The following is a 26,577-nucleotide window of genomic DNA, read 5'->3' as shown; positions in this document are numbered from 1 at the left end:
ATTCATCATCAGTCAGTGCAGCTGATATCGTATAACGATGGCAGAAAGTGGCAATTTGTCGGCTATCCTCAAGAAAAAAGGCGAGCTGGTTATGGTAAATAGTAACATTCAGATCTATCGAATATATTGCATTATGCTGTTATGTTGCATTCTTGCATCAAGTGTTTTTGTTAATGTTGGCGAGTCGAAGTAAGCTTACTCATAATTCAGAATCAGAATCGATACTGCCTGCACTGCAGAATTTGGAGGTCATGTCATTGGCTGGCTATGTCTACTTACAATACACACTCAAAGCCATTCCATGGAAAGGCAGTGTACTACGGTGAACCAAAATCGTTTCAGTGAAATATGGTCACTTTTTACTAATTAAATGTTCTAAATGTGATATGTACACTACCGTATACTAAAGTTTTATTCAGATTTCCTTTGACAGCTTAACCATCGCGTATACGTGTGCGACGTCAAGCATGTGCATTGGACCTTGTGCAAATAATACGCGCTGGACGGCAAGCAGTACGCTTAATTTGTAAAAGGAAATCTGAATAAACCTTTAGTTGGCAACATAAACTTAAAAAACCGGGCAAAACAGACACATCATTTATCGGTATGACATTTTCGTATTGGTACTGCTCCGTTATGCAGAGCTACACTACGGTATGGGTTCCCTGTACTTATGTGTGGCTCACACATGCAATACGAACTATTGCTGCATGGTAAAGCGAGTGTCTCTCGCATGCTCGCAACTATAAAGTAAGGCCCATGAATGTTAATTCTGAGTTTATCGTTCCTTTTTTTTCCCAGGTTGGTGAGGTGACTTTTTCATTTTTCATTTTTCATTATTTCATCAGATTTCATTATTGACCTAAAATGCGTGTTGATTTAAAGCCACACTCATACATGTTATTTATTCTGTCGGTCCAACATCCAGGCTATCTCTAGTCTCGGGTCCAAACTGCATGTGGCTCACGGTTTGTATGAACAACAGAAACTGGCTGTGAAGGAGGCTACATAGCGATGTTGTTGGAGTGACCCTCAATTTCTGAGAAAACGACACTCGACCATTGAATTTAATTTTAAGTTTGTCAGTATATAAACGGTAAATCAAGTAAGTTTCTTCCACTCTGAAGACTTAGAAACGGTAGTTTGATTCCACTGACTATTTGCGATCGAAATTTACATAACACCAATGACAGAAATCATCAACAAAAATCGAATGTTTTCACTCGACCGTGAGTCGCATCATCAACCGGAAGTGACGTGGCACGGACCGACAGAATAAACATGTTTTTATATGGGTAGGGACTAGAAAAGTTAGAAAAGGGCCTCGTTTTGCTTCCAAGTTATGAATTTATATGTTTTACAAACAAAAATATATGTTTCCAATTGCTAAAACTGGTGAAAACACTGATACTTTGAAAATAATGAATTATTTTGGCATTTTTGAAAATTTGACACGGGTGTTTTTGGTTACCAAAAAGTGATGCGGGCGGGGGACGATAAACTCGGAATTGACTTTCACGCGCCTAATGGTCATTTTTTACTGTTCAAAATGTGACATGTACACCAAATACAGCCCCCAAAATGGTCTACTTTTAGTGACCTTTAACTCCGAAACAGTTTAGTCAAAGTTAAAAATGCGATCCCCAACCCTCTGCTTACCTTTGGACGAATTTTTAGCAGTCTCCGTGTCGAAAAATGCCCGGTACAAACATAGAAATGGCCACATTGCTTCAGTCCCGTTAATGAATATTTCTTCCGTACTCCAAATGGTTCCAACTGGGTTCCAACGTGGGCGTCACGATGATAGTCTCTGACACAACTAGATTGTGTCGGTCTGACGCTCGTCGATCCTAAGAAAGCTGTGATAGCCACATACAGTCTGGCCTGAGACTAATTTTATACACATGCGATGACGTATCTATCAGCCAATTGTAAGCCTCGTTCATGTCAGCTGCACTGCTCATGCGTCATGCCGATTTTTATTTTAAGAAGTTACATGTTGTTTTGAGGAATAACACAGGAAGTTTTGAGTTTTATTTCAACTGGTGGTGTAGGAAGGTGAGTGAATTCGTGATGAGGTTTTCTTGTTTCAACGATCCGATAGTAGGCCCTACATGTAGGATACGAGACGTAGGCTAAAAAGGTCTTACACATGCGCGGTGGTGTTCTTGAAATCATCTAGAAACACTCCATTCGCGGTCTTGGTACGAGTACCCTGTTCTAACACTATACACCAAATACAACAGCCTCCGAAATGGCCTACTTTTTAGTGGACCTCAACTCCGAAACATTTGGTGATTGTGATAGTCAAAAATGCCATCCCCTTATCTTTGAACGAATTTTGCGTGTTGGAAATGCCCGGTACCAACATGGAAATTGCCGCATTGCTTCAGTCCCATGATTCCCATCATGGCCATCAATGAATATTTCTTACGTACGGTAATATATTCCAATGGTTCTAAATTATATAAAACTGGATACCTGCACATTTGACACATAAACCCCCATAGCACAACAATGAACGATGGAAACCACAGAACAGCGCATCTAATTATAACTGTTACATCATGACCCCAGAAGTCACAATGTATTTTACTATTTTATGAATGGACTCATGCGCGATGGCGTTCTTGGACCCTGGGAGCTGCCATTTTGAATGCTAGACACATGGTTTGAACAAAATTTACTTTTTGTTGACATATAAATTGAACGAAACTTGATGTCCCCAGATGTATGAACTCCATGTCGATCAGGGACAGACTTAGTTTTCAGTTTTCTACTGGCCCTCCGGGCCAGTGAAATAGCAAATCTACTGGCCCTGCAATAAATTTACTGGCCCAACTTTTTCAATATGTTCTACTGCAAAAAGTGCAAATAAAGAAGCATGTTCCCATGCCCGTAACCAGGGGGCAGGTGGTGAACACCCCCTCGCCAAATGCCAAAAAAAAGTCCCCTATTTTGACCCAAAAAGTCCCATTCACGAGCGTAGAAAAAATAGAGGTTTTCAGTCCTTGTCGGTCAAAAAAGGTCCAAATTTTGAACAAAAGTCCACTTTTTAAAAATCCTGGTTACGGGCCTGCACGCCCAATGCGACTTTTAAAGTTAGAGACTACCAGTTACCAAACTTGACACATGTTACTTGTGTGTTAACATTATTTTATTCTGTGCCACCATGGACCCTAAAATTCTTTTTCCAGGATCTATGGTGCCACTTAAATTCAAGCAAACCTGAAATTTTTAAATTGTTTTGTACTGAGAGTACTCAATATAGAGAGACTAGTCACTAGTTTAGTCAGTAGTCCTTCCTTATTAAATCTATAGTTCCAAAAGTTCACAAAAGAAAAGGTTCAAGTATGCGGTATTTGCGATATCGCTATCATCATCAGATAGAGCATGAAAGAGCTTGGAAATAGTACGTAGGCCTACATCGCAGTAAAATGCGGCCTTATATTTCGAACTTGCTTGCAACGCAAGGATAAGAATAAATAGACAAAAAAATCATGAAATAAATATAAATTACACACAAGTAACAAGTGGAGCAGAAACTGTGTCCAATAGTGTCCATCACTGATTATATCTTGCCTCATATATCAGGATCAAAATCTAGTAGCCCGCCGGAACCAGTATTGTTGAAGTTTACTGGCCCGAGGCAAAATCAACTGGCCCCGGGCCACTGCTTAAATCCGTCCCTGATGTCGATGCAGCGTATTCAGGCCGGGTCTTACTAAACTGTGGTAAGCCTTAAGTTTCGCCTTCTGTGAGCATGGTCCAAGATTTCTTTGGATAATACCAAGGGTATGCACTGCCTGAGATTGGATGTTAGCAATGTGCTCTTTGAAAGTCATCTCACTGGAACTAGTAACTGCGATGTTTGTGACTAACAGTATTTTGGATGACTTGTTTAGCTAGAGTTTGTAATTGAAGACAGATGGCTGCATTTTACGGGTGATGGTGAGATGTTGACACTTTGATGCATTAAAGGCCATTTGCCATCTGTCAGTCCATGAGGAGATAGCTTGCAGATCTTGCTCTAATTAAGTTTTTGGTATCAGAAGAAAGCTCATATTTTGGTCATTATCCCAGTGAAATTTTTTGCTTAAATGGTGTGAACAAAAATTGATTTGTGGTAACCACACTGGAAGTGTATCCAATGGGGCATTGTTATACAGTGTATAATATACACATTTTTGCTTCTCGTACCAAAAAGTGAGCTGGAGCAATAGTACTTGTAAAGCTCAAAGTCAACCCAGAAAGTATCGAAACGATTATAGATGGTCAGATATATCGGGAAGTGAAATATATAGCAAAAATGTATTTAATGTATATAAGGCGCAGCTTTCTCCTCCGCATTTTGATACCTCTTTTGTTGCTCTACGATATCATTTGGTCTAGTTATGGGCGCTTGAGTGGCTTCAAGTCGGATTTTGAAAGTTGCACTCAGCTCCTATTCAAGCCAAATGCGTTCGTCGTGTACACACACATACGCACACAAAATCAAGACAAAGGACACTGATGTGCTCTGTTTACTTAACCATGAACTTTACTTTATTTTACTCCTTCGACTTCCAACTTCAATACTTGCTACCCTTTACTTATCTCTGACTTATCTCATGAACTCTTTCTGCTGACATCTCAATACTTGATGTGCCCACCATCACTGTCTATCACTGCCTGGATTCGTCGTCACATGTTCTGAACAACACATTTGGCTTGAATAGGAGCTAAGTGCAACTTTCAAAATCCGACTTGAAGCCAGTCAAGCGCCCATAACTAGACCAAATGATATCGTAGAGCAACAAAAGAGGTATCAAAATGCGGAGGAGAAAGCTGCGCTTTATATACATTAAGTACGTTTTTGCTATATATTTCAGTTCCCGATATATCTGACCATCTATAATCGTTTCGATACTTTCTGGGTTGAGTTTAGATCTAGATGATAGAAATTACTGGTACATCGGGCATGATCATGTCGCATGAAAGTTATACCGGTACAAATTAGGAAGATTTTAAAATAAAATCAAGTACCACCCCCTTCCTGGTTGTAAACCCACCCATCCAGTTATGGAGTGAAATTGCCCATCTAGTAGGGAGTAGGGTTATACCTGAGTGGTTACTTTCCATTATATTCTTATATTTGTCAAAATTCAGGAAGTTGAAATTTCTCCCCATGTTTGCACTAGCGAATTTCATGTAAAATTTCTGTGCACTGCATGTGCAGTTGTCGGGAATTGTCAGCAGGTAGATTTTACTGCCCTCTATTTTTTGCCCAGTATAGACATCATACCAGTCTAAAATGATGAACGTATCATGCAAAAAATTTAAGTATCTTTGGGACTTTTCCCTAAAACAATCATTACCGGTCATGACTTTTGATATATATGTCAATGGGTCTAAATTTCTTTAAAAATTGGTATATTGATGAGTCCACTTTCAAATTCTCAGCGGCATGTGCACCCCTACCCAAACCAAACTTGAGTACCCTCTGGTCTAATACATTGTACTGTTTTCGCTATTATATTGATAACGATACTTGCAACCATGCTGTCCGCTCACTTGTTATTTCTCGAATTGATTATTGTAACTCTTTATTATATGGAACAACTGTAAAAAACACACAAAAACTACAAAAGATACAAAACAGAGCTGCCAGACTTGTTTTCAAGGCAAACCGTATGGAACACACCACTCCTCTGCTGAAAGAGCTTCACTGGCTTCCAGTAAATGAGCGTATTACCTACAAACTACTCACATTCGCTTATAAAAGTAGACATGAAACAACACCACTGTACATACAAAGTCTCCTAAAATCTCACACATTTTCTGATGGTATGTTCCTACGATCACATGCTGATGGCAGTCTGCTTGAATGTAAAAGAACTCACACAACATATGGGAATAATGCCTTCTGCAATTCTGTGCCAGCTCTCTGGAACAAATTACCTTTAAAACTTCAGTACTTCACATAGTCTGGCCACTTTTAAATCTAACCTGAAAACCTATTTGTTTCCAAACTAAGTTTTTTATTTTTAATTAAGTTGTACATTAAGTGTAGCCTAAGATGTAGTGTAAGTTGTACTTTTAAGATCATTGTAAAGCGCTTTGTTCATACTTATGCTAAGGCGCTATATAAATTCCGTATATTATTGTATTGTACCTATTGTATTTGCCCTATATTTGTCTGACATTTTCATTCAAATTAATGTTCATATTATTTATACGAGGGCTGGCTTGAAGCCTTGAATAATCTGAACTAGTAGGTCAAGCTGTTTTCAGGCTTCTGTTTCAATCTTTGTTAGTTTTATTTATCTATACTGATAAACATACAGATTGGGAGCCTGGATTCATTTGTGTGTGGTCAAAGTTCACATGATAAAAGTAAGCAAGTTTTCCTTGATCCTAAAACAGGCTCCATTCTGTAAACGCATATATGATTCTCACTGTTTACCCATTGCAGGGTTCCTGATAGGGCCAAATATTATGGGGTTCAGTTGGAATCCTATGTGGTCCCAAACAAGTTGTTGGGATCTTTATCACATTTTAATCTCAAATGATGGGGTCCCCCATCATTTTCAGAAATTGAAAAATACAGAGTCCCACATGATTTTACTGTGCTAAATTTAAAAAAAACTCTGTATAGCAGGTAGCCTACCCTGCCCCCATTGCATTTGTACACCCATAGATTGACCTTTAAATGTACGTGTTTGTTGCCATTTAATGATACGGTACTCCACAACTTTAAGGTCCAATTTTGAGCCATGATTGTAATATTTATATAGGTTATTGAAATATATTTGAAATGAGGTGATTTTGATTCATTAGTGATAAGATGTACTTAAAATTTGTGGCCCAATGAAGCATATTAAATCGTATGTCACACAGAATCTTATTATATTTCCAATGTGTTGTGAATCTCACCAAAATATGACTTATGGTTCATAAATTTCCATGCTATCTTGCGTAAGTAAGCTTATCATGGTCCATACAATCGGAAACTATTGGCCGAAAATGACTTCACAAACCTGTAAGTGAGTTCATCATTTCAGCATTTCAAGAATTATTTTGTGAATTATTGTTGCCAAAAAAGACAAGCTAATAGTGATAAATGCCCCCTTTCGCAAAATTTCATGCTCCCCAAATGCATTTCATGGAGTAACTATATGGTATATGGGTCACACAAGTTACTTGCTTGGTCGCGATAAAACACTTTATTACTCATTACACAGCCGTGACGTTAGTCATGGCTGTGTCTTTTTTCTTACAGGTTCTTTCTTCTTCTTCTTCTTCTTCTTCTTCTGTCAATTGTTACATTGCTCTAGCACTCACATGCTTACATCGATTTTGACCTAACTTGGTCACAATGATCATTGACCGTGCCCCTACAAGTTACATGAAACTCATGGGGTCAAAGGTCACGCAGAGGTCATAGGGGTCAAAAACGTGATTTCAACTAAAAATGCATCTTCTCCCACAACTTACGAAGGACAGCGACGCCACTAGCACACATGCATTGATATTACCCAGCGTCTATGTGGTGTACACAGATTTGGGGTCAAAGGTCATTAAGGGGTCACTTCCGGTATAAAACGAAATACCTTCAAAAAATTTTATTAGCTAAACAAAACATAGGCCAGTAACGGTATGTTCACATGTGAGTTGTAGTAACCCAGTGTATATGTGATATTTTTTTATATGGAGTCAAAGGTCATTAAGGGGTCACTTCCGGTATAAAAACGAAATACCTTTAAAATGCATCTTCTCTCACAATTTATGTAGGACAGGGACGCCACTTGCACACATGCATTGTTATTAACTAGTGTCTATGGGGTGTACACAGATTTGGGGTCAAAGGTCATTAAGGGGTCACTTCGTGTAAATCGAAATATCTTCAAAAATTTTTATTAGCTAAGAAAAACATAGGAGAGTGATGGTATGTTTACACATGAATTATGTTTACCCAATGTATATATGGTATTTTTTTATTTGGGGTCAAAGGTCATTAAAGGGTCATTTCCGTATAAAACGAAATACCTTTAAAATGCATCTTCTCCCACAAATTACGAGGACAGTGATGCCACTTACACACATGCATTGTTATTACCCAGTGTCTATGGGGTGTACACAGATTTGGGGTCAAAGGTCATTAAGGGGTCACTTCCGTATAAAACGAAATAACTTCAAAAACTTTATCAGCAAAGAAAAATATAGAACAGAGACGGTACATTCACACATGAATTGATGTTACTCAGTATATACGGGTATTTTTTATTTGGGGTAAAAGGTCATTAAGGGTCACTTCCGGTCTGAGACAAAAACCTTCAAAATGCCCCTTCTGCCACAAATAACATGGCAAAGTGATGACACGTGCACGCATATATTGACATTAGCCAAAGTCTATGGGGTTTTCATATAATTTGAGGTCAAAGGTCATTCACAGCTAAGTCTAGTTCTTCTTCTGTCAACCATTACATTTGCTCTAGCACTCACACGCTTACATCGATTTTGACCTAACTTGGTCACAATGATCATTGACCGTGGCCTTACATGTCACATGAAACTTGTGGGGTCAAAGGTCACGCAGAGGTCATAGGGGTCAAAAACGTGATTTCAACAAAAAATGCATCTTCTCCCACAACTTACGTATGACAGCAACGCCATTTGCACACATGAATTGTTATTACCCAGTGTCTATGTGGTGTACACAGATTTGGGGTCAAAGGTCATTAAGGGGTCACTTCCGGTATAAAACGAAAAACCTTCAAAATTTTTTATTAGCTAAGTAAAACATAGGACAGCAACGGTATGTTCACATATGATCTGCAGTCACCCAATGTATATGTGGTATTTTTTTTACTTGGGGTCAAAGCTCATTAAGGGGTCACTTCCGGTATAAAAAGAAATACCTTTAAAATGCATCTTCTTCCACAAATTATGTGGGACAGAGACGCCACTTGCACACATGTATTGTTATTACCCAGTGTCTATGGGGTGTACACAGATTTGGGGTCAAAGGTCATTAAGGGTCACTTCCGGTAAAAAAAAACGAAATATATTCAAACATTTTTATAAGCTAAGTAAAACATGGGACAGTAACGGTATGTTCACACATGATCTGCAGTCACCCAATGTATATGTGGTATTTTTTATTTGGGGTCAAATCTCATTAAGGGGTCACTTCCGGTATAAAAACGAAATACCTTTAAAATGCATCTTCTTCCACAGATTCTGTAGGACAGTGACGCCACTTGCACACATGCATTGTTATTACCCAGTGTCTATGGGGTGTACACAGATTTGGGGTCAAAGGTCATTAAGGGGTCACTTCCGGTATAAAACGAAAAACCTTCAAAATGCCCTTCTGCCACAAATAACATGGCAAAGTGATGCCACGTGCACACATACATTGACATTAGCCAATGTCTATGGGGTTTTCATATATTTTGGGGTCAAAGGTCATTAAGGGCCACAACACGGCTGTGTGCGTGGTCTTAGACCACAGCTAAGTCTAGTGTTTTTTTTACTATGGCAATTACATGCATATGTGAAGAACAGATCTTGACTATTATGAGCATAATGAAGTATGATAGTGGTGTGTGGTGCATGTAAAATGTGGAAAACATTGTGAATACTAGAATACTGGTATGGTATTCCATAGAAAAAAATGTGGGCAAGTAGAAATACCAATGTTATAAATCATGAATTGACTCAAATATTTACCGTTTCTAAGATGCGAAGTAGAATCTTTTGTTTTGAAGCATGGAATATGTATAATAATGTATACATAATGAAAGTTTATATAACACCTATAAAGTTTCATACCAAAAGCAACACAAGAGTCATCATGGCCATGTGTGGTGCAGATGAAACGTATCACTTTTTTAAAATCTTATTTCATTTTGTTTCTAGGAGGACACTCCAATACCACAGCCTGGCAAAAATGGTAAGTACATTTTCTGGAAAAAGATGAAAACTTAAGTGAAAAGAATTGTAATGAATAACAAAATATTGAACATTTAGCAATCCTTCATGAAGTTTATGGATCTTTGTTTACATTTAACAGCAAAACAGCAAACTCAACAAAATCAAAACATTTTTGTAACATTGTCAAAAGGTGGCACAAATGTTGAATATAATAATTTAAACATTTTCCTAACATTTTGAAAACAATTTCAAATGTTGGTTGAACAAATTTAATCTTTAGTATTTGGTTTGAAATATCACATTCCTATAGCGGAAGATATCAAAACTGCAAAAGTTACTGTTTCAATATCAAACGTTGTCACAAAAACATAGTTACATATTATGCACTTGCATGCATGCCATTCTGTGTAAATCCATGATGTAGTCTTGGCATAAATGGAATAGAAGTACATCATCAGATGTAGTGATAGTCCAGTAATGAAGTGTAAGCTGTAACATTCTTGGTTAGGCAACCCAAATGGTTGTTTGATAATTTTTATGCCTTTTAAAATATTTCAGAGGTTCAGCTCCAGATGCAAGCTGTTGGGATCTGTGGTTCTGATGTGCATTACTGGGTACATGGAAATATCGGGGACTTTATTGTCAAGAAGCCAATTATACTGGGACATGAAGGAAGTGGTATTGTGTCTGCTGTAGGGGAAGGGGTCACTCATCTCAAAGTAGGTAGGTAATGGGGGAAGAAGCCAATGATCCTATGTCATGAAGGAAGTGGTATTGTGTCTGATGTAGGGGAAGGGGTCACTCATCTCAAAGTAGGTAGGTAATGGGGGAAGAAGCCAATGATCCTATGACATGAAGGAAGTGGTATTGTGTGTGCTGTAGGGGAAGGGGTCACTCATCTCAAAGTAGGTAGGTAATGGGGGAAGAAGCCAATGATCCTATGACATGAAGGAAGTGGTATTGTGTCTGATGTAGGGAAGGGTCACTCATCTCAAAGTAGGTAGGTAATGGGGAAAGAAGCCATTGATCCTATGACATAAAGGAAGAGGTATTGTGTCAGCTGTAGGGGAAGGGGTCACTCATCTCAAAGTAGGTAGGTAATGGGGGAAAGAAGCCATTGATCCTATGACATGAAGGAAGTGGTATTGTGTCTGCTGCTGTAGGGAAGGGTCACTCATCTCAAAGTAGGTAGGTAATGGGGAAGAAGCCAATGATCCTATGACATGAAGGAAGTGGTATTGTGTGTGCTGTAGGGGAAGGGGTCACTCATCTCAAAGTAGGTAGGTAATGGGGGAAGAAGCCAATGATCCTATGACATGAAGGAAGTGGTATTGTGTCTGATGTAGGGGAAGGGGTCACTCATCTCAAAGTAGGTAGGTAATGGGGGAAAGAAGCCATTGATCCTATGACATAAAGGAAGAGGTATTGTGTCAGCTGTAGGGAAGGGGTCACTCATCTCAAAGTAGGTAGGTAATGGGGGAAAGAAGCCATTGATCCTATGACATGAAGGAAGTGGTATTGTGTCTGCTGTAGGGGAAGGGGTCACTCATCTCAAAGTAGGTAGGTAATAGGGAAAGAAGCCATTGATCCTATGACATGAAGGAAGTGGTATTGTGTGTGCTGTAGGGGAAGGGGTCACTCATCTCAAAGTAGGTAGGTAATGGGGGAAGAAGCCATTGATCCTATGTCATGAAGGAAGTGGTATTGTGTCTGCTGTAGGGGAAGGGGTCACTCATCTCAAAGTAGGTAGGTAATGGGGAAAGAAGCCATTGATCCTATGACATGGAGGAAGAGGTATTGTGGCTGATGTAGAGGAAGGGGTCACTCATCTCAAAGTAGGTAGGTAATGGGGAAAGAAGCCATTGATCCTATGACATGAAGGAAGTGGATATTGTGTCTGCTGTAGGGGAAGGGGTCACTCATCTCAAAGTAGGTAGGTAATAGGGGAAAGAAGCCATTGATCCTATGACATGAAGGAAGTGGTATTGTGTCTGATGTAGGGGAAGGGGTCGCTCATCTCAAAGTAGGTAAGTAATGGGGAAAGAAGCCAATGATCCTATGACATGAAGGAAGTGGTATTGTGTGTGCTGTAGGGGAAGGGGTCACTCATCTCAAAGTAGGTAGGTAATGGGGGAAGAAGCCATTGATCCTATGTCATGAAGGAAGTGGTATTGTGTCTGCTGTAGGGGAAGGGATCACTCATCTCTAAGTAGGTAGGTAATGGGGGAAAGAAGCAATTGATCCTATGACATGAAGGAAGTGGTATTGTGTCAGCTGTAGGGGAAGGGGTCAGTCATCTCAAAGTAGGTAGGTAATGGGGGAAAGAAGCCAATGATACTGGGACATAAAGGAAGTGGTATTGTGTCTGCTGTAGGGGAAGGGGTCACTCATCTCAAAGTAGGTAGGTATGGGGGAAAGAAGCCATTGATCATCATCCTATGTCATGAAGGAAGTGGTATTGTGTCTGCTGTAGGGGAAGGGGTTACTCATCTCAAAGTAGGTAGGTAATGGGGGAAGAAGCAATCATCCTATGTCATGAAGGAAGTGGTATTGTGTCTGCTGTAGGGGAAGGGGTCACTCATCTCTGAGTAGGTAGGTAATGGGGGAAAGAAGCAATTGATCCTATGACATGAAGGAAGTGGTATTGTGTCAGCTGTAGGGGAAGGGGTCACTCATCTCAAAGTAGGTAGGTAATGGGGGAAAGAAGCCAATGATACTGGGACATAAAGGAAGTGGTATTGTGTCTGCTGTAGGGGAAGGGGTCACTCATCTCAAAGTAGGTAGGTATGGGGGAAAGAAGCCATTGATCCTATGTCATGAAGGAAGTGGTATTGTGTCTGCTGTAGGGGAAGGGGTCACTCATCTCTAAGTAGGTAGGTAATGGGGAAAGAAAGTTGTTTATTGTGTCTGCTGTAAGGGAAGGAGCCCTCCATATATGTGACATGATCAAGGGGAATGAGTCAGATGTCGCTAATATTGTTTTTGAGATATTGGTAAAAACAGTGTTCAAATTCTTTTGTTTTATTCTGTTTTCAGTCATTGATAAATTGCTCATTACTCGGAAACCAGATGTTAGATTTTGATGGGGTTTGTATCAAAATATAGCATGTAAAAAAGTTCAAATTGAAAATTGCCGACATGCGACTCATTCCCCTTGATCATGTCACATATGTGTTTGCAAATTTGAGTGTGCAATGTCATTTAGAAAGAGGCATAATTAAGAAATAAAGGGTAATGCATTATCCTTTACACGAAAATAATGTGTCCGAGGCAGTAAAAACGTAAATAATAGGTGAGGCGCAGCCGAACCCATTATTTAAACGTTTTTACTGCCGAGGACACATTATTTGCATGTAAAGGATAATGCTGCACCCTTTATTTCTATTCTATTACCACAAAATAGTGCGATTTAAAGAGAAAATATCACATTTTTTGCCCAAATATTTCAAGTTGTTTACCTCAAGGTGGAGAGCCTACGCGTAGCCAAAGCGTAAGTGATAGCGAGTATTGCAGAACGCCAGCGTAACCAAGCGTAATGCTTTATGTGAGAATGCGTAATAACGCTAATATACTGCATCGCGCTTTGCTGTGCGCTGTGATGCGAGAAGAACATAAAGTTCGTTGCCCTGGCCACTTTATTGCTAATTAATGGGCTTTCACGTGACGCGTTTCAACAAATCACAGTGTGCGATTTTGAATAATGGGTCATGGAGGTAATAGAATAGTTGTTATGAAGTTAACACAGCATGCTCAGCACCATGTTGAAAGGCGTATATGAGTGCTAATTGCACTTATACATGAACCCAGATGACTATTACACCATATTAATCTTTGTATTCTATTGACTGAAGAGGTATCATTATTGACATTGATGAGAGCAATCTTTTATTTGGCAGTATATGCATAAATCATGACAATATAATGCTTACTTAATGTAATTCTAGTATTATATTATGGGTTGTGCAGTCAGAAAAATAATAGTTTTTCATTTCTGTGATCCACATCTACAGTCCCAGATCAATATCTCATGTGGAAAGTAAGACCATTGATCTTGTTTGTGCAGCATTATGGTGATGAAACTGTACACATCAAGAAAGGCGCAGCCCCTAGAGTTTGTGGGTCTGGGCCATTTTAAGTGGTATAGGAAGGATCTTGTGACATGTTTTGTTCATGTTTTCAACTATGTTTTTTTGTTCACTATTTTCAAAAGATTACAGATAGGCCTAAATACACTTCAAAATTATCAAAAAACTGTTTTGTTTTTTTTAACCAAAGAATGCCTCCGCCACAAGTGGCGTGCACGCCGCTATTTGCTGATCTAGATATTTCTATCAGAATGCAACACTGAGCCACATACATTTTTTAAATAAACATAATTGACTCCCCTTTTGGGTGTTATATCTGTGGATAAAGCTAGAAAATGGATTTTGCCATTTATAAACATTAGACCAGCCAGAAAGGATATAACACCGTTGTACTGGGTCATGTACAAACCTTGGCTAACCTTATGGATTTCCTGATCCAGTACAAGAAAGATAATGAGAGTCAACCAAGTTCATCCATTGTCCTAGGAAGGTACTATTATGTGTGACCCATTATATCGAAAGGAACAAGAAGGTCGGCATTCAATATTATGTGCTATGAGCCATTGAAGTTGGACAAGGTCAAAATCTCATACAAGGTCGACTTCCTGATTTCTACATAAACGTTACAATTGGTGCTTATTTGATTGATTGCCTGCATAAAGTCCCATTGCAAAAACAATGTCCAAAAAACATGTTAAAATTGAAGTATAAAATCTTCTTTGCATTCTGGTTTTCTTCCAAAATTATCTTTAAATCCATACAAAGTTGTCAAAATGGGTTGTATTTCCTGTTTAATTTTGAAATGTAATGATGTATCATGCACAGCATTTAAAGAAAAAACTCTCAAGATGGTACCAAAATCTCAATTTTGATTTTTGGGTCCTTATTGTTCCTTTCGATGTGACACACTTCTTGACTGATCCAGGGAAACTTACAATTATTACCAAATGGTATCTACCCACTATCCCGCATGCAAAATACACAGTATCAATCGGATTTGGATTAAGGTCAATAGTTGTCACCTTTTGATAACAGATTAATGTGGGCTGCAGAACTGATGGCCCACACGGTCTATATTATATAGCAGGTAGATGGATTTGTATCTTTGAATTAGTGAACAGGGGACCAATCTTACGGTGCTGCACCATTAACTAACCCTGTATGCCACCCTCTTATCTTCACTTATCATGCTGATCACTGCTAAAGCACTGATCCCCTGTTTGCTAATTCAAGAAAATTCATGCATAACATGTGTAAGAGCCTAAATCCATATTCGTCAGTCAGTCAAACTCATAACAATATCATAATATATTTGCTTGATTTAACAGGAGATCGTGTGGCTATTGAGCCTGGTTTACCATGTCGTATGTGTAAACATTGCAAGCAAGGCCGATACAACCTGTGTGCTGACATGGAGTTTTGTGCTACCCCTCCTACTGACGGTAATCTCAGACGTTACTACTGCCATGCTGCAGATTTCTGTTACAAGTATGTACATGATAGGCCTCATAAAGGGGATAAAGAAGGATGTTTTGAAGCATGCTTTTCCCAAACTCACTCAGTTTTGAGATAATTCAACTGTTTAAGGGATGTGGCTATAGGAATAAAGACCAAACAACCATGTTCTTGTTTATGCCGTAATATTGTAGTCTTTTAACCCTTTCACAACTTCAGCTGTGTAACTTACAAAAATTCCCGCTAAAAAGTGGTTCTTTTGATTTTAGAAAATACATTAAAAATCGCATTGGACTTTTCCTAATAATCGTACTATAATGACCACCAGCCTATAATGTTCTGATCTCACTATAGACTGGGATTACATGTGACGTCATTGTCAGGCAATTTGTCTCTATTGTTCCTTGCCCGGAAATATGCCTACGCAGTCATGTTGTGTTCAGGGACCGTGCTTTTAAAACGCCCGCCAGATGACAATAAGGCCATTGAAATGTGTAGTGGTCATACGTATTCGCTGAAGTATAACGATTGCACGTTCCCTTACTGACTCATTAATAGTGTGTGGAAACAGGTCAGGGACGGCATTCTGATAATTCTAATCCTTTCTTTTGAGGTCAATAGATAAAAGAAAGGCCTTGAACACACAGGTGCGTGATTGTAGATAATATTTGATCATCAAAGCTGCTGGCATAATAAATTTCGAGGAAGCAGCGCTTATTATTTCTTGTAAACACAATCTAATGTGGTACTCACTTCATGTAGAAGGAAAGATATAGCTTCATGTTCAGTGCAATCAATTAAAATACTATGGCTGGATATCAATAAAATCGCGAGGCATTCCTTCTTGTTATGGACGACAAGTATTAATTTTTATAGTATTATGACAAAATCCAGTCCCTTCTCAATTGAATAGGCTCCGGGATTAGGCTTTTTTTTTCGTATAATAAATCATAGGGCCTAGAGGCCATGATATAGGCCTAACCTAAACCCATATTCGGTATGCAGAAACCTTCACAGTCCGGGCGGCGCTTGCACTCGCATCGCATTAAACAGGCAAAGTTCGCTAAACTGAGGCCTGCTTCAATTGCCAACCTTTATCGAGGGGTGAGTTTGAGGTTTCATAGTCATCTATTACCTATACCATTTTCCCCCCGATGTGGCAGTGACGTCAACGCGTTGAAACGGCTGTTTCGCTCGCGTCTTTAAGCGCGTGCGTATGTACACCAGCGCTTTGATCGAACTCTAGCGAATGAGGCTGCACCTAATAAAATTCGTACAGTACTGACGTGACGTCACTGCCACATCAGGGTGAAAATGGTATTGAACATCGCAAACCAGCCAAATTTGTCATAGGTTTGAATATCTAGTAGAAAAACCGTGAATATAGTCAGAAGGTCTCACACGTCTCAGTATAACCTTGTCGTTAATGTGACACCGAATGCAACGCCATTTTTGGAATATATCATACATTGTGTGGGCAAATATTTGGTCAAATGTAGGCTAAGTAGGCCTAAATCATGAAAATCGAATGATCGGAATAATACCAGCCAGCAACGGACACTGAGACAACACTACGTGAGAAGTTTGGGGTAAGTAAAACTTTTCCTTGTTATAAAAAACAAGGAAAAAGCAGTCATTTTATATTAAAAAAGTACATTTTGAGAGGGCCTACGCTGGTTCTTTTGATTCTGGTTTAAAATCTGTTCATCACCTGTAGTCCGATTTGGTATCTATGGTTTCATCTCAGTCTTGGGAACTAATGTGGATGGTATTTTGGTTAACAAAAACGATACTGTTAAAAATATCGGTATTTATGCAAGCGACATTTCTAATATGTAAAATGCATTGAAAATTGTCGGGTAAAGAGTGCATAAGTTAAAATCGCGAAGAGTAATAGCAACAATAACTATCTACATTCCAAGCGGAAACGCTTTTCAAAAACATACCACCTTTTTTCGGGCAATCGCTGAAACCCAAATATGAAATTCCAGGCCATCTGTAAAAAAGTGTGTGGGCGGAAATGACCATGAACTTGGGTCACTGAAACAAATGTTTATATTGGTGTCAGGCCTTTCATAGTGATACAACAATTAGCCCCCAATAATAGCTTTCATTTGAATCGTTATTTGTTAAACTGCGATTTTTACTTTTTGAGAAATCAATGAACGTATCATTGTTAAAATTGCCCAACCCGTTAAATTGGGTATTATTCCTCTTGGTTTTCGTTTTGCTTTTTAATAATATAGGACACGCAGAGCAAATCTAAATATTTTGCACCTCAGAAATTGTTGGACAAACTTCTATTTCAAAAAGCTAATTTCAAAAAATCTCTTGTCAGCCAATGTAGGCCTTTAGGCCGTCTCTATCTGCACTGTACATCAATCTTCGTCACATCAATAGCACAATATTGCTTTATGGAATCACATACCGTAATTATGGGTAAGAGATTACTCAACTGTAATATGTGATATGGTGCTAAAGCTGGTCTTGTCTTCTGAGTTAGTTTTGCAAGGCAAAAAAGCGTGGACTGACATGTATGATTTTATGTGATCATATCACATGTATGAAATTCTAAAGCACTATCTTTTGTACTGTTTATTAGACTTCCAGACAATGTTTCATTGGAAGAGGGTGCCTTGTTGGAGCCATTGGCAGTTGGAGTCCATGCATGTAGAAGGGCTGGGGTATATTTGGGATCACATGTGCTTGTTTGTGGAGCAGGTAAGATCTAAAGGGTACTTTCTTTAATCCATTATCAGTCTTTCATAGAAGTTCATACGAGTATATTTCAGCAAGCATGAACAATATACAAAAGAGAGCAAAGATCTAGAATATGGTGGTAGTGGCTGTGGGAAAAACTTATAACAGGCTTGATGAGTCATCCCCTTTGTAACAAGTTGCATATTTACTAGTCAATGTGTGCTTGTTTTTGAAGCACAAATCTGCAAAAGCAGTTTCATTACTTACAAAAGGATTAAAAACAAACCTTTTTTGGAAGAGAGAAAAAAAGAAGATCAAACACATTACAGGTAAATTAAGTATTTCTTGGCCAAACTGGAACATGTGTGTTGCGTCCATGTAATGTACTAAACATGTACGCAATGTAAGGTGCGTGTATGCTTTCTTCTGTACCACGCAGTATGCATGTGTGTGCTTATCACTGAGCCACTAGCATTCGTAGTGTTTGATCTTGGCCTAGAATTACTTAATTTACCTGCAATTTGAAATTAAAATGACCATGAGATATTTTTCATTGCCTTTAGCCAGGGTCCATATGCATATTTTTTGTCATAAATATATCTACTTTCACAAAGGACTGAAAATATGTTTTGGATTACGAGGGCTATTTTGAACAGATTTTATGAATTAGTTTGAAGTTGTATGTACTCTTTCCCATTTAGACATTCTATACACTCCTATATATACACTCCTATCTTCTACACAGGGCAAGTGAATTTCAAATTGAGTTACCTGAATAGGTGACTTTATTTGAAATCTATGCCCCTGTGTGGAAGAGTAAGGTCATATCTTCCATAGGGGTGTATCATTTCAACTGAAATAGCGCACTGACGGGTACTTTCCACACATGACAAATGTGATGCGATCAAGCAAAATAAGTCGGAACTCAGAAATATTGATTTTGAGATATAGCCAAACAAAAAAAATTTCCTTTTGTATCCTCTTGTTTTGGAATCTCTTTAATTGCTCATATCTTTGGAACTGATTGTTCAATTTCAATGGGGTTTTCTGCAAAATCCAGCTTTGTAAATACTTTTTACTATCCTATAAGAAACCGAAAATTTAAAATTTCCGACTGATTTTGCTTGATCGCGTCACAAATGGAAACAAAATGTGATGTGATCAAACAAAATGAGTCATTTGTCAAGTAAAATCAACATTAATTTAGGATTTCTTTGTAGTGTGCTATGCAGAGCTTTATTGTGATGAAAACTTTATCACAATTGGACTTACGGTTCCAGAGATATGATAATTTTAGTGTTGTCCCGAACAATGAAATACCAAAGAAATTGAATATGATTATTGAAAAAAGTGGGTAATGGTGAATCACTTGGAAGAGGACACAAAACACATCAAGGATCAATAAATGATACAAGAGGATACCTTGAATATGTAAACAGCTGGAAAAAAGAGCAAGGTACACCAATGTGGGGAAACAGGTAAAATACAGACTAGATGGTACACATAGGGGAGGGGGACAAAACAGCAAATGTAGGCATTAGAAGTAGATAAAGTTTGATAGTCATAAATTACTAGTTCCAAGGCCCACAGAAATGCTAAATTTGCAAAAACAACAGGGATCAATGGGAATGCAAAGGTGCACTAGAAGAAGTGATGAAAATCACTGTGCACATAAGCATATACGATAAACCAAACAACCAATGTAAGCACAAAAACAGGCAAAGTTTGATTGGCAAAAATAGCCAATTCCAGAGCCTAGAGAAGTGTCAGGAAAACAGTACAAAAGTACACTGGAAATGATGAAAATTACTGTGCACATAGCAGACAAACAAAACCAAACAGACAAAAAACAACTAACTTTTGGAGTAAACTGCTCTTCTTCAGGGATATACAAATTAAATATTAAATTAAACAGCAAAAACTATATGCTGTAGTTTAAAAACAAATTCAAGTCCAAAACTGAAGGCAGGTTCAAATAGAACTCAGTAGCAAACAAGACAACAAGCTCAGATCAAAATAAGCTGTCTTTACTTTATGAAAGCAAGTTCACTACGATTACTGAATATCTCAAAATGGATATTAGCACCAAATGACTCATCTAGCTTCATCACATCACAATTGCTCTCAGCCCAATGTTTTCTGAACTCTGCTTTTGTGTACATTTTGTTACACCTGTTAAAAGATGTGATAAATGAAAAGGAAGCAAACAAATAATGTGTAAAAAATATAATATTGACTGCTATTATGTTTGCAGGACCAATTGGTTTAGTGACGTTATTGACAGCAAAAGCCATGGGAGCAGCAGAGGTGGCTATTACAGGTAGGATATCACAAAGGGGTCATACTATTATATGAATATCGACTGTTATGAGGGGCATGGTTAAAATTATAGGCCCAATAGCATGGTTTTGAGATCACTGCAGGCCCATAATTTTAACCATGTCCCAAATATAAAGCAGTCAATATTTGTTTTATATACCGAATGGATGTATGTGGATGTTGTGATTGCGCAGTTTGATCAGGGCTCATGTGACCAGTCAGTAGTTTGTTTCCATGACCGGGCATAGTTCAATTTGAGGGCATAGCTAATTCAATGACTGCACTTTCAACCAATCATATGACAGGAATCTATATGAGGTACATAATAATTATAGTGGAGGTATGGTATGGGAAGTTATCGTATGTGAAGTGTCGCATTGGGTGAATAACCAACTTTGTTACACATTAGCAGATACCGTTTTTGTGTTCCAAGTAACACTTATTGGGCTGTTACTAAAATGTACCATTTTACCCTTATTGTGTTGTGTTCAGTCTTATAACTTGCACGTACATGTATGAGACTATACACAAGTATACTTCAAAAATGCTGAAGCTTATTTTTTATGATTTCTAGATTTTTTAATTCAGCATATCACTGATGCCTTTAAGATAGATGAGAAACACATGACCCAACTAAGGAAATGTTTGTGCCCTGAACTATATAGCATAATGCATACAATATTTAAAATGTAGTTCTTTATATAGTGCTTTATGCAGTAAACAGCCTCAAAGCGGTTTACATTTATTCTGCCGTCATTAGAATATGTCAGAACCATGTTTGCTGCCTACAAATGGTGCAGGTTCATCAGTACAATGACTGTGGCTACCCCTAACAGCTTCCCATTGCACCTGGGTGGGGTAAGGCAAGCGAGGGCGCAACAAGGTGGCGGGACAGGAACTCAAACCCACTCACGTCAAGCAAGCTCTCAAATTATGAGTCTAAGGCCGTAACCACTGAGCTACCGTGTCCTCACACGGTGTGTGTTTTTTTGAGTGTAATGTGTGTGTATATGATCATTTCCAACTATTTTGACCTTTTACATGTACAACAGGATTTCATATGAGTAATTTGCATGTACATCAACTTATTGCAACTTTGAAATATCTTTCCCCCTTTACAGATTTGGAGCAGGGTCGTCTAGACATGGCCAAGAAACTAGGAGCTAATCACTGCATCAAAGTTGATAGTCGTGATCCGCAAGTCATGGCCAAGAAAATAGAAGAGGCTTTTGGGGAGCAGCCAGATATTACCATTGAATGCAGCGGGGCTGAACCTAGTGTTCAAACTGGAATATATGTAAGTACTGTTATAGGATATCGCACTTACTATGCAGCCAGGCACAAATGATGTCTTGGGAAAGTGTGTTCCATCTGCACTTCCAATATTCTTAGGAAAAGGGTCCCCTTGCCTTGGCATAGCCTTTCCTGCTGGTAGCACAATAGTAATAAATTTCCCTATACTCTGTGTACAAAATGGGCTCTATTCAAATGGCTCTACTTACCTTAGGAAGTGACTCAATTTTTCAAAGTGATGTTTTCCTGAAAGACAACTACACAGTAAACAAACAAAAAGATATACATTGGTGACCATTGAATTTTTGAGATGCTGGACCGCGAAGACTATAAACTTAGTTCACCCCATTTTCAGAATAGCATCACTTGTGATTTTACACAGAAGCTGACAGCTTGAGAAATACATTTAAAAAAATCCCTCAGAATTTTTCTCAATCTTTTTTACAAAATCTGCCCAATTTTGTTGGTTTGTAATATTGATTTATGGGTGTGTCACAGTATTCACAATATAAAAACACTGAAGATTGGGATGAGAGCCCTCAAGAGATATATTGTTTGATGTGAAATCTGCTGCTGTTTTTTTTCTTGTATACCGTAAATAATCGCCTAATGGCGCTGTGGGCTCCCTTGACATAACTGGAATTTAAGACACTAACTAAAGGTGCCCTCCCATAAAAATCCCACCAGCAAATAATGGCACATAATTTTAATTCTTGTTGGGATTTTTAGAGGAGGAAGCTCTCTATTTGTACATGAAATTTACCCCAAGGCAAAGGAGCCCAGGTGCGCCATTTGGCGAACTTGTACGGTATGTTACTAACCTGATACATCGTGACCAGACAATGATTTGCTGAAAATATAACAAATCAGATGTTTGCATTTTGCTAACATACCTTGCAAGTGAAAAAAAAACCTGAACTCAAGTTTGTTCGGTTTACATAAGGTGGAAAAAATAAGACTCATAACACAGTGTATTGATACATATATACACGCAGCTGGGCGCAGTGCTTACACTAGTTATGAGTTGTGTAAATCGTGACTGGCGCACGCTTATGTGAATTTACGGGAGCGCGAGTTGGGACTTTATTGACTCGCGCAGTAACAAAAGCCGAATAATTTCCGCCTTATATAAGCTGAACAAACTTTAATAAGGGTACATAGTTCCATATCATACGTGGAGGTCCACTGTTACACATTAGGAACTGTGCATCTTGTTGGCAAATAAAATAGTTTGATTGGTCTCATGCATCACATATATACTCATGTGATTATGAATGTATTTGATTACAGGCAACAGCATCTGGTGGATGTATAGTACTTGTTGGTTTGGGTGCTCCAACAGCCACCATTCCTATTGTCAATGCTGCTGTGAGAGAGGTGGACATTAGGGGAATCTTCCGCTATGCTAACTGGTAAGTATATGTAAGCAGAGAATATTCTATATGGGAGATAGTTACAGTTGCTGCCACAGAAGAAAGGCACTAGCTAATGCGTACATCCTGCTTAGCACATAAACAGAATAATTCGGGTCCAGCCAGGACAACGCAATACTAGGCGCTCTGGTGTGTACATGCTAAAAATATAAACAATTGCCGTTCTTCCGGCAAGCAGTTGTAGCTGAGGTGAACATTTTTATTTGGCTCTAGGACTGACATCTTCACTATAGAGGCCCTGCATGAAATTATCGATTGGCTCCAAACAAAGGATTTGAGCCGGTGTCCTTCACCGTAGTTATGGCGGAGTGCAGTCCATTCAATCAAATGTTGTCATCAACCTATTTGATCGTAGTGCAGGGTTATGTGTGTGAGACAAACTGTCACGGTAGATTGCAATCATGCTTTTGTTGAATGCATTTCGTCGGTCGCAACACATAGTGGCGTAGAGTGATTTTCCAAATTTTCCGTTTCACATAATGGCGTATAGGTTTTGAGCTAGCTATTATCCTATAATAGTTATTCCTTGTTAACTATTAAAGATACAGTTTAATAGTTTGAACATTAAACTTCAATTTCAAATGAAATCGGGCCACTGAGAGATAACAGTGGAGGAGTATTGACTCTTTTACTAGTAGCATATGCTTCAAAAACGTTTTGCTCGGAAACGTATTTTGTGCTTCACGTACGCCATTATGTGTTGCGACCGACGATTTGAGTAGTCCGCCATATTTACGGGATGATACGTCACATGCAAGGCCTCTATAATTGTGCAGGGTGTGATTTATCAGGATGTATCCCGATGTCCAAAAATTATAATACAAATTGATATTACATAAATATTGGGCCATTCCAGTTCATATCCATACACCCTTAATCTCCAACACAGGGTGTGTAGATTTCAAATGTAGTCACCCATTCAAGTAACCAGGTGTATGGATTTTAACTGGAATAACCCATTTTCTTAGTACGTATCACTTGTACAGGGTGTAACAATAAAATTTATACAATTGCATTTTGACTTCTAAGGAAAAAACTAAAAGAGTTATGGCACAAATGTTATATGCAATACAATTAATAATATCTTGGCTAAAAGAAGACGTTTAGTTGGTTTCTTTACTAGCTTGGGTTTAAAAGTTATGTCCGATTAATTAAATCGTCCAGAAAACGTGTTGGGCCACTTTTGCCATGTTTACGCATATCAAGTTTGAACCGCGTAGATATCGTGCATTAAACATCAAAGAACAGACACAAAAGAAGTATAAGTGGTGTTTCTTAATATAATTAACATGGACTTAATAATAATATGATATTTCTTTAAATTCTATAAATGAAGTAATGAAATTTCTTTCAAATAACCTTATAAATAAAGTAATTTCTCATATCTCTGAGAACAGTTTTTGCATCCATAAGTACAAAACAATAACATTAAGCTGAGCTGGGCTTCTAGTTGTTCTGGGGGGACCACTATCATGATTATTGCCAGCATTTCTGTTAACAAATTCTACATACTTCTCATAGTTATGTAATTGTATGCCTTGATGGAAGATGTGAATTTGGAAAACGAGCTATATACAATCGTATGGTTTCTGCTTGACTCCATGTGCTACCGAATATCACAACCATAAAAATACGCTCTTCCAACATGATTTGGGGTTGAAGTTGTTGAGCTGCAGCCACGATTTCTAGTAAATGAGGTTGGTATGTCAGTGCTTAGTTGTGACTTTCAAAAACTCAAGGAGATATTCTGTTATGTAATCATTTCTACCACTTCGAATACCCCATTGTTTAAAACTACCTATCATAAGAGCACCGTCCAACTGGTCCATGGTTCAACTCTATTCAGTCACTTTTGTAACACTGAGACAAAAGTGGCCCAAGCGGTTTTAAGACTAGGTTACATAATTTGCCATATCTTCACTTGTATACCATCGATTTTATTGGAACAAAGCTTATCTGGTGGCTAAAGACATTATCTTGATAGACGTATAAATATCAAACCAAAAAATAAGCGGCATACTTGTGTCATTCTATTTTCAAAATTGTACACATTTTATTGTTACACCCTGTATGTTTCACCTGTCCATATGCTAATCTCAATTTGAAATAGTTGAGCCTAAATCAATGTCCTTTATCTAAAATAACTGCTCTATAGGCTCTCTTGAGTATCCAATCTAGTGATATCTGACAAACAAGTGCTAACCCATCAAGGTTATTTATTAACACACCACCCTTTGAATCAATGTACTAAATTCACTATGAATACACCATATTCATTCAATACATTCAATTGTTTTCTTACAGTTACCCAACTGCTCTGGCCATGATAGCATCTGGTAAGGTTGATCCTAAACCTCTCATCACTCATCACTTTCCATTGGCCAAGTCAATTGATGCATTTGAGGTGTCCAAGACTGGTGCAGGTGGAGCCATCAAGGTCATGATTCATTGTAATGAATAAGTGGAAAATGAGATAGAACCAATGAGAACCAACTCAGTCATGTTTGCATGTCACTCATGGAAACAAAATAGTGTACCTTGGGATTATTTAGCTATGCGCCCAGCAATCGTTAATACAAAGTGTGTGGTTGTTTGCTTTTGGCATTTCATGCGTTATGTCAAAAACATGTGGAAAGTGCTGCATGCACAAAGCTTTGTAACGCCTAAACTGGGCTTAAGCCGATAACTGCCAGAGGTTTAGTTTAGTTTTATTTAGCTTTGCAACATATACAAAAGACTGAGAACCAAATAGAACAAAATAATTGATTAAGCAAGTACAAAGCATCAAATAATTCAACATACATATATAATATACATGTACATTGTTGTACAAACCACCAAATACCATCCCAGATTGGAACGGCATACATGCCACAACACTAAAAGTTGCAAGGCAAGGCAAAGGTACACTATTGTCCTCCATGAGCGACAGAACAATATGACACTGGTACCTACAGCTGTGGTAGTAGCTATCACTAGCAAAATGGGTACCAGCGAGCAGTGGTTAGGGGGTTGCACTTGAGGAATGCACAGTGCACAGATTTTTTTTGGCAACAAGGGAAACAACTTTTGTTACCTGTTTTTGGGAAAACACGTAATTATTTTCAAGAAATGGGTATAGGTTCTCTGATCATGCTGAGGGTAGATTTTAATTTTTTTTTGTAAATTGAGTCAAAACGGGCACATTTTAGGCCAAAAACTTGCTCCTGGGTCAACATTTGGTGTGAAACATTTTGTTTTTGTTTTATTTCTTATTTTGTCTGGGTTACTCATTCAGTGGATGTTTTAAGGTATCCTCTGTTCTTCCATGAGGCTGGTATTGTTAAGAGAATATTAATGCTGGTAGGGTAAACAAATTCAATGAATGTTCTGAA

General features: G+C 38.3%; 1 protein-coding gene across 1 annotated transcript; it reads left to right on the top strand.

The window, feature by feature from the left end:
* On the top strand, window positions 1-26,577 carry LOC140158573 (sorbitol dehydrogenase-like). The gene is made up of 9 exons (XM_072181710.1): window positions 1-94; window positions 9,904-9,937; window positions 10,477-10,641; window positions 15,332-15,491; window positions 18,061-18,179; window positions 20,413-20,478; window positions 21,599-21,774; window positions 23,061-23,182; window positions 25,508-26,577. The coding sequence occupies exons 1-9, from the start codon at window positions 38-40 to the stop codon at window positions 25,662-25,664; spliced, it is 1,056 nt and encodes a 351-aa protein (XP_072037811.1). The 5' UTR covers window positions 1-37; the 3' UTR covers window positions 25,665-26,577.

The sequence above is a fragment of the Amphiura filiformis genome, chromosome 8, assembly GCF_039555335.1.
Source record: "Amphiura filiformis chromosome 8, Afil_fr2py, whole genome shotgun sequence".
Lineage (NCBI taxonomy): Eukaryota > Metazoa > Echinodermata > Ophiuroidea > Amphilepidida > Amphiuridae > Amphiura > Amphiura filiformis.
The sequence above is the reverse complement of the archived record's forward strand: the minus strand, read 5'-3'. Positions and strand labels throughout refer to the sequence as shown.

Bases quoted from the DNA above. Each gene is read 5' to 3' on its own strand.
- LOC140158573 (XM_072181710.1), top strand. From the start codon at position 38: ATGGCAGAAAGTGGCAATTTGTCGGCTATCCTCAAGAAAAAAGGCGAG. The intron at 21,775-23,060 runs GTAAGTACTGTT...ATTTGATTACAG, and splicing joins GTGTTCAAACTGGAATATAT to GCAACAGCATCTGGTGGATG. The intron at 23,183-25,507 runs GTAAGTATATGT...GTTTTCTTACAG, and splicing joins ATCTTCCGCTATGCTAACTG to TTACCCAACTGCTCTGGCCA.